This window comes from Hevea brasiliensis, chromosome 5 (genome assembly GCF_030052815.1).
Source record: "Hevea brasiliensis isolate MT/VB/25A 57/8 chromosome 5, ASM3005281v1, whole genome shotgun sequence".
NCBI lineage: Eukaryota > Viridiplantae > Streptophyta > Magnoliopsida > Malpighiales > Euphorbiaceae > Hevea > Hevea brasiliensis.
The window spans coordinates 105033664-105042423 of record NC_079497.1 but is presented as its reverse complement, the minus strand read 5'-3'; the positions used below and the strand labels follow the sequence as shown (position 1 = coordinate 105042423).

The 8760-nt window shown below is 31.9% G+C and overlaps 1 protein-coding gene across 1 annotated transcript; it reads right to left on the bottom strand.

Annotated features, from left to right (window-relative positions):
* Positions 1-5389: 5389 nt before the first annotated feature.
* On the bottom strand, positions 5390-8097 carry LOC110641442 (zinc finger protein WIP2). Its single transcript, XM_021793151.2, has 2 exons — positions 7318-8097; positions 5390-6105 (listed from the first exon to the last, which is right to left on the bottom strand). Exons 1-2 carry the CDS (start codon positions 7954-7956, stop codon positions 5668-5670), a joined length of 1077 nt encoding a protein of 358 aa, XP_021648843.2. The 5' UTR covers positions 7957-8097; the 3' UTR covers positions 5390-5667.
* Between the last annotated feature and the right edge of the window lie 663 nt (positions 8098-8760).

Sequence of the window (8760 nt, the reverse complement as noted above, 5' to 3'; positions counted from 1 at the left end):
AATAAATAAATTGCAGATCCTTGATTTACAAAATTGATGATAATAACACAAGAATCTGATTTATTTGTTAACTAGACTAATCCTTTAAATCCTTGGGGACCTCTACACACATCTAACTTTAAAATTCATAGCATATTATAAAGAGATTATGAAGTCCATAAGTAGGCGATGAGGAATAAAAGGTTAAGAATTAAAAGCCCAGATATGAGGCAAGAAATGACTCAAAGGAAAGTGATTATGCGCTGATATCATTTTAGAAACCCTAGCCCAACATTAAAACCTAGGTATTAAGGTTAAAGGGCTAACATATTATAAAAAAGTCTAAAGATCTATGAGCAGGCGATGTGAGATAAGAGACTAAGAAGAATTTTTGTTAACACACGTGATAGACAAACCAAAAACATTCCAAAACTGGCTATGTTATGTCATTGTTACATTACATGTGAGTGTGGCCAAAACTTCTTTCGGTAAAAGTATATATATATATATATATATATATATATATATACACACGCACACCAACATTATATATTACTTTTGTCATATCACTACTCACCCTTTATGGGACAGAAACATTTCATTATGATTAGTAGGCATGATAAGGTTGTGTTAGTGAACCATATAGGTGTCATATATCTTGACCTTAATGAGAAAAATTTATGACAAACGGTCTCCATAGAGAGACAAGCTCGAATTTGCAATAAGATTAAGTAAGAGAGGGATTCCTAAACTTCTTAAGATGTTTACTCCAATGATTAATTTAGTAAATTAAGTAATGGATGATGATGATGATGATGATGATGATGATGATGATGATGATGATGATGATGATGATGATGATGATGGAAAATTCTTACTTGAAACTTAATCCATTATGGAAAATTTTTACTTAAACTTGATTCATTATGGACTAAAATGCAAATAAATGATATTTATGTATTTAATAGGTAGATCTTACCATACATTCTATGTCTTGAGTCCATAATAAAACAGATTTAGGTAAAAATTATCTAATAATAATAATAATAATATAAGTGAAGTTCAAATTTAAGATAATAAATATGGGACATGAGTAGTTCACTTATATTATTATTATTATTATTATTAAGTAAAAGGGTTAACTTTTTTTATTAATAATAAAAAAAGAAAAAAAACTTAATATGTAAACATATACTAAATTTTGATCAATAGATCTCATAATATATCTGAGTATGTTAAGTGAAAAAATTTGATAAGACAAGAAACTCCAAAAGCTAGTTACGAAAAATCTGTCCCAACAAGTGCCCAAGATACCATCCACGAAGCAAACCAGCAATATAATCACACCCTCAAAAGAGTAATATTGTAATATTCTATTGTCAAGTTGGAATTGCATGGAAATTGGAATCTAAAATATATATATATATATATATATATATATATATATACTAGTTGGTGCTATTTTAATCAAGGGGTTTGTCTATGTGGGTTTGGTTCTAATGAGTGCACTTGGGTGTGGGCTTCAATTAATTACTTTAAGGATGTGTTATCTTTCAATTAATAGGATCTTGTACAAGTATATATGCATAGACCTTGATTATATAAAATATGTTTCTCAAATTCTGGTTTAAAAGATTGGTTTATACCTATTTGACTTGATTTGATAGCCATGAACATCTAACATGGCTTTTTCACTGACCTTGAGCCGAGAGAAAAGCCTAGATATGCCTCTCTCTCTCTCTCTCTCTCTCTCTCTCTCTCTCTCTCTCTCCCTCTCAAGTATGCTCTCTTTCTTCCCTATGAAGTTTTTCTCACTATATTCCCCATAATAACAAAGGATACCCAATACCTACAACTTGGGGAATCTCCAGGCTCCAAAGCAGGCTAACTTTAGCAGAAGAAGATGGATCATCAAAGGGGGCATACATGTCATGGATAATGATCCCTGGGAAACAAAGAGATCTGTAGGTATAGTCCAAAAGAAGGATTTTTGGACCATTTTATTTTTTTATTTTAGCTTTTTTTATATATCTATATTATTTATACACATATACGTGTGCACATTCTTTCTTTTTTAAAGGTACGTGATTATGGGTCAAGATTATTTTTGCCTTTTCCCTTTTTCTTTTGTTCATTGGGTCCTCTCTAAACAAAGTTGTCTCATATACTTTGAGAATCAGGCCAACCTCTGTTTAATTTTCCTTCCTCACACTTGTCCATATATATATATATATATATATATATATGTATATATGTATAATATATATAACATCAGGGTATGGTAATTTTTTCCCCCTATAATATCACTGATGAATTTTCAGCAATTATATGTCAAAAAAATAAGAGAAAAAAGTTTAATATTCCCATGAAATGGTAGACTCTCTAGCTTTTATTATGGCGACATGCTTCACCTTTTGCACCCCACTACGATTAACTGATACATAGTAAAGTAACTTTGATGTTTACTTTTAGATTTTTCCTTCTCAAAGTGAAAATTTTTACTTTATCATCTAGCGATTCAATGCATTCTCTTGTTATAAATGCACAAATCGATGAAGTATTACTTGCTAGGGATATAAGACTATCTTTAGAGCCTTCATTTGTTAGCTTAAACTTTTAAATTAAGTGATTTTCTAAGACTAAAAAATTTAAAGTTCAAATCTTAATAATCCCATTTATTAATTAAATATTTCAATGCAAATTATTAAAAATGGCCTGTGTTTGTTTATATTTGAAATTCAATGAACATCCTAAGTAAGTAAGCAAGAGTGTGCTAAAGATATAAAACTATTCTTAAAGCTCACTTTTTTACCTTAAAGAAAAAATTCTGCACAGTTTTTGTCACTGGCTATGCTACAAAACAAAAGGAGACCTACAACTCAAGCTACATGGTTCAGGAAATATCCCCTCTGAATTTATTCCAGATAGATAACATTGATTATTTTGTATAAGCTATGAAAATATATAAAGAAAATGTTAGTGATTGGGGCCAAAGGAGACAAGGCTGTCCCCTTTGTATTGGAATATGAATACAAAGGAGGTAATAAAAATAAGAAGATACTCTCTCTTATGTGTGTGTGTATACATATATATATAGGATTCTTGGTCTCCTTCACAAGGTCAAGCCAACAGTATAAGGAAATTATGGAACCAATATTAAAAATTATATTAATGTATTTAATGGCAAAAGGAAACCGATGAGAAAGGGTCCTTGGGATTTTAAGCTATGGATTAATAGCCTATGTTCAATTCAATTGGCTGTCGTGTAAAATTGACTAGCTTTGCTAATTGCATACCAATCTCCACCTTTTATTTAAAGAGATGCCAATAATGATCGCATTTTATAAATTAAGCACAACTTTGTAATAAAATACTCCTGCAAGTACATATGCTTAAATTAATTCTTAATGCATTTCCACCTAACAAGTAGAATATCTAGACTTGGATAATTCTTTCTTTTTGAGCTAATTTTAAAATTAAATTATATCTGTTTCTGTTTTATTTTTTCTTTAGAAATAACCTTTGTCTTGATATTAGGTCACTAATAGATGTTTATTTCTGCAAATTAACTTCACTCTAGAGTTAGATTCTGTCTGTTCCTCTATTAGATGTCATACATGTTAATGGGTGTGAACTGTTTTGGGTTGATCTGGATTTGCTTCATAACAATGAGGAATAGTGTAGAAATGAATTAGAAAACCCCACATGCCCATCAACTGAAACTGTCAGTATAGTTTCCAATCCAGTCAAGAGCCATTCTAGTTGCGAGGCATATGTAATGTCATAATCTTTAAAATAGTCAATCTATACATGGAAAACAAAATAAAAATAGTAGTGTTTTTTTCCCCTTTTCTCTTAGTAATTATTATTGCATGTTGTGAGCAATGTAGAGATATGGTGTGTGTATTTATTAATAGCAAATTGCAGGGCGAATTGAAAGGCGATAAGAGAGATATGGTCAAGGTGAGGCATTGATATGTCGTTTCAATCTACAGTTTATCCCTCTGAAGAGGCCTGCATGCACTGTTGGAGGCATCTGTCTGTGTTGCCAAATTGCCCAACCAGTACAACTTGCCCTCCACACTGTGTTTTTAACCTGATTTTTGCCCATACTCTCTCTCTCTCTCTCTCAGACACACACACACACACAGAGAAAAAGCTGCCAACAAGATCCATTAAAAAAAAAAAAAAAAGGAAATCAAGAACAAGAAAAAGAGGCCGAGGAACAAGAGATCGATATATCCTAATAATTTCTTTTTTCTTTTTTTTTTCAAGAAGACAGAAATTGTAATTTATATTTTCATCAAATGAAATTATAGTGGGACTAACTCATAAATACTTAATAAATTTCATTTTAATCTCTCTAAATTTAATTATAAAATATTAATTTTTTCTTATTTATTAAATATATAAATTTTATATATATATATTTTAAATTCCTGATAAAATTTACCTAAAACATTTTACTACAAGTATTACTGCCCCTACCCTCCATATATCCTTTGATTTCTTTATTTATACGGTGTTATTATTAAATAATTACCCTTTCTTTAATTTCTTTTCTCTCTCTTTCTCTCTTTAAAAAGCTAATCATTTGTTTTGATTTTTCCAAGCAATAGTGAATCTCAAATGGTATATGTTCCATCCATCAATAGACACATCTCTCCACTAACCAAAGCAAAAGGGCATCATATCAACCCCTCAAAAAGCTGATGCGTTTGCAGGGTGAAAAGCCTATCTCAACTACATTCGGAGCAAAATATACTCACTCACTCACTCCCTCACTCACCCCTTTTATTATCCGTTCATCTCTGCCTTTTTCATGTACATCCTTCTCTACCCATTTGCCCACTTAATGTTTGCATAAATTTTTTTTGATAAATAAAAATTTTATTAATATAATTTAGAAAAAGGTAGATAGTAAATTAGAGAACTGATCATCAGATTTTCCAGGTACACCCAACTAGAAGCATAATTTTCATATATATATATATATATATATATATATATATATATATTCCACCGAATTCATGTTGCATGCATGATGAATACAGATGTATATATGCATCATCTGTAAGGCCAAAAGAGGTGACCTTCTTGCTTAATGGGAATTTCTCTCTAAGTCCATGGAATAATGAAACTTCCAAAAATGATTGAATATATATAATTCTAATTTTTTAATTAAAGTTTTAAATTCAAATATCATGATCAACTATCGATCTCACTGTCAGTCTCAACATTTACACAGTTTCTCATTGTGAACCTGTGAGGGTTTTCACATAAAGCTAAGAATGACTTCACCATTTTCTGATGCTTTCTTTTTTTTTTTTTGTAAGCACAATTTTCTGATGCTTTCGCAGCTGTATTTTCACCTATGGTACAAAGATTCTGATTCAAGACCGCAAAACAATAACAAGAAAAGAAAACAAAGGATAAGCCATAAACAATAGAAAAGAAAATGGATATACAGAACTTACCTTACCTGATGATCGATTTGTTTTTAGGATCCTACAGCGCTAACAAGGAAAAGGGAAAGAACATAGAAGGCTAAAGAAAGAAAGAAATAGAGGTGGCTTTCCAAGTAAATATGGATGCTTATACAGTTCTTACTTCAAAAGCCTGGGCTTTATGTGAATCTGATATAAGCTCATTAAATTAAGATAATCCAGTAATGATCGATCTTCTACTTCACTGCATGGATTCATTATCTTGTTCTACTTCAGATGCAGGTTCATCTTCTTCTTCAAATCCATCTATGCCATAGGCCGCATGGCCATTCCCAAAAGCCTTAATGTGGTCTTTAAGTGATCTCTTGTGCTTAAAATCAGATCCACAAATACAATACCAAAGCTTCCCACAGTTCTTCTCATGGGTTCTCCAATCTCCCCTCACTGCGAAAGCCTTACTGCATTTCCTACACATGAAAGGCTTAATTCCATGCTTTCTCCTGTAATGTGTTTGAAGGGTTCTAAAATCTTTAAGTGGCTTGGCTCTAGGGTGATCAATATTGTTCCTGCACCCAGGAGCACAGCAATAACAAGGAAGCCTAAGCATTCCCGTGGGTTGAGTTCCTCTGAGAGATTCAGGCCCTTTTCTGTACTGAGATCCATGCCCCCACATATGCATCTACACAATAATTCAGTGACAACATAGTCTATACATTATCAGTTGAAACCCCAACAAAACAAAAATCAAAAACAGCAAAAATTTTAAGTGCTATCTAATCACACACTAGAACCAAAGCAGAAATATGGAAGCATTTCAACCTCATATAATAAAAGCAGGATTTAGTGGTACGTTCAAATCTGTTAAAACCGCGTTTAAAGAAAGAATTGTGTGTTTTGTTTTCTCCGTGCATAAAGGTTCGTAAGGTTTTATCAAAGTACGGACCATGTTTCCTTTAGATCTTGGAATTAGAGATGCTTATATTTTGTGTTCTAACAAAATTATATATATATATATATATATATAAAAACAAAGGCATATTTATAAAGCAAAGCCTTTACTTTCTTTTTGCAAAGAACAGTTACTGTGATTGTGTTTAAATTTGAAAAAAAAAAAAAAGAAATACAAACAAAACTACATAATGATAAATGTATTTTCTTCAAATTGATGGATCACTTGGTAAGTTTGTTCATCTTAATTCCCATAAGAACGTCATAATTGTAGCGAAGAAGGCAAGCTTTTCTAGCTAATTAATTCAAAGGGGGGAAGAAGAAAAAGACTAATGAGTTGAATCTTTTGTACTATTTTTCTTCTGGTGGGGCTTTCATGTCTGTGAAATCTATGTCGTGAACTCAAGCATTCACATGTAGAAATTTGTTATATAATTGAGATGATCTAAGGCCCTGGTAGAACTGCAAAATTTTCAGTTCCACACACCTGTCAATGTTTAGAGCACAAACTTCTAAGTACTAAAGGCATAAGGAACATTGCCTGAGTTGTTCAATCACATAAAGCACGGTACTGATCTTAGTTTCAGTTGGATCAGAAAGATTCATTGGAACTCCAAAACCCATAACCATGCAAAAGAAAAAATTTCAAGAAACTAAGAAAGAAAAAAGAAGGAAAAAAAAAAGCTTATGGTTTTCAGAAAAAATAAGAACAGAATTTGATGCCCACAGGATCAATCTAATTTTCTTCCCTCTTTGAATCCAAGCATATGGAAACAGTACCGAAAGAATCAAATCTGGAAAGGAAGTCATGGGCTTTTTTTTTTTTTCTTTTCTGTTTATCTTCCTTTAAATTAAGGTAAGGGAAAAAAAGGGCAGAAAGGAGGATACAAGGAAAGGAGTAGTCTTTAGGGAGCAAGGCACAGTGGATTGCCATGAAACTTACCTGCATGTTGTTGTATCTATTGAAGGTTTTGCAGCAAACAGGACATGAGAACTGAGTAGGACCAATCAGAATCTGGGTAGGGGTAGGGATCCAATACTGACCCTTATTGAGCCTGCTAAAGGGGAACCCAGAATCATCACCATCTCCATCTTTGTCAGTGACCTCCGAGGAAGAAGACAACACAGAGGCCATCTCTGCAGCACTAGGGCTTGGCAAGCCTATATGCAGTGCAACAGTAACAGTCTCATCTTCATTGGTAGCACCAGCATCAGCATTAGAAGAAAAAAAGCTCCCATGATCTACTTTGGCCTTATTATTGTTGATTTTGTCCACATCCATAGCAGTGCAACTTATTTGTTCTTGATCTTCATCTTCATCTTCTTGTTCTTGGTCTTTCTCAGCATCCCTTTCTGGACTTAACCTCAAGAGGGGTAGGGCTTCTCTGAGAGGAGGAGAAGGAGGTCGGTTTTGACAGTGAAAATAAGGAGTCTGAATTTGGTTGGTGGTAAAGGGATTTGTATAGGAAAGTTGTGGATTAGTACTCGCTGGTGTTGGATTCAGAGATGGGTATTGGTGATAAAGAGGGTTATTATTGATCTTGAACCAACCAGTGAAGAAATTTGAGTAAGGGTCAGCCATGGTTGAAAAGGTGTGAGAGGAATAGTTTAGCTTGGTGGATTTGCTTTTATAGAGAGAGAGAGAGAGAGAGAGAGAGAGAGAGTACAAGATGACTGAAGAGAGTTTGGATTGTGGAAGAGAGGAGAGAGAGAGAGAGAGAGAGAGAGTTCACTTGTACTACTACTCAGAGAAAAGGCAAGAGACGAAAGAGAAATAATAAAATCAACTTGTCAAACAATGGGTATAAGAGAATAGTGTATTATTGTAGGTTCTTTTCATCATTAGATGAAGAGAATCTAATTATAGTGTAAAAATATTAAATGAAAATTTTAATAATTTTTCCTTTTAAAAATTTCAGAATATAAATAAAAAAAAAAACTCACTATATCTCAAGTTTGATTTTATGATGTGAAGGAAGTTCTGAAAATGAATTTCAAAATTAATAATAAATAAATTATAAATTAATAATAAAATATAATAAAATTCATCTATTAAATATAAAAATTTTACATATTTATATTCTAAATTTATAAAAAATTGAATCTACACAAAAATCTATTATTAAATTTGCCTCCGTTAATTCTATGTACAATGCATTGCATCCTTAAATATTTCATTCTTTCTGCTTACCATATTTGAATACTTTGATGGGTTTTGCTTTTACATTGTTTCACCCTAAGCTCAAACAAGTTTTTCTTCATTAAATTATTCTTTTATGTTCAATTCTGTTTGGTTTTATTAAATGAAATTTTATATTAATGTATATTATATAGGAATAGTTATAAAATATAATGCTATAATTAAGAGTTTTAGTTAAAAAATAAA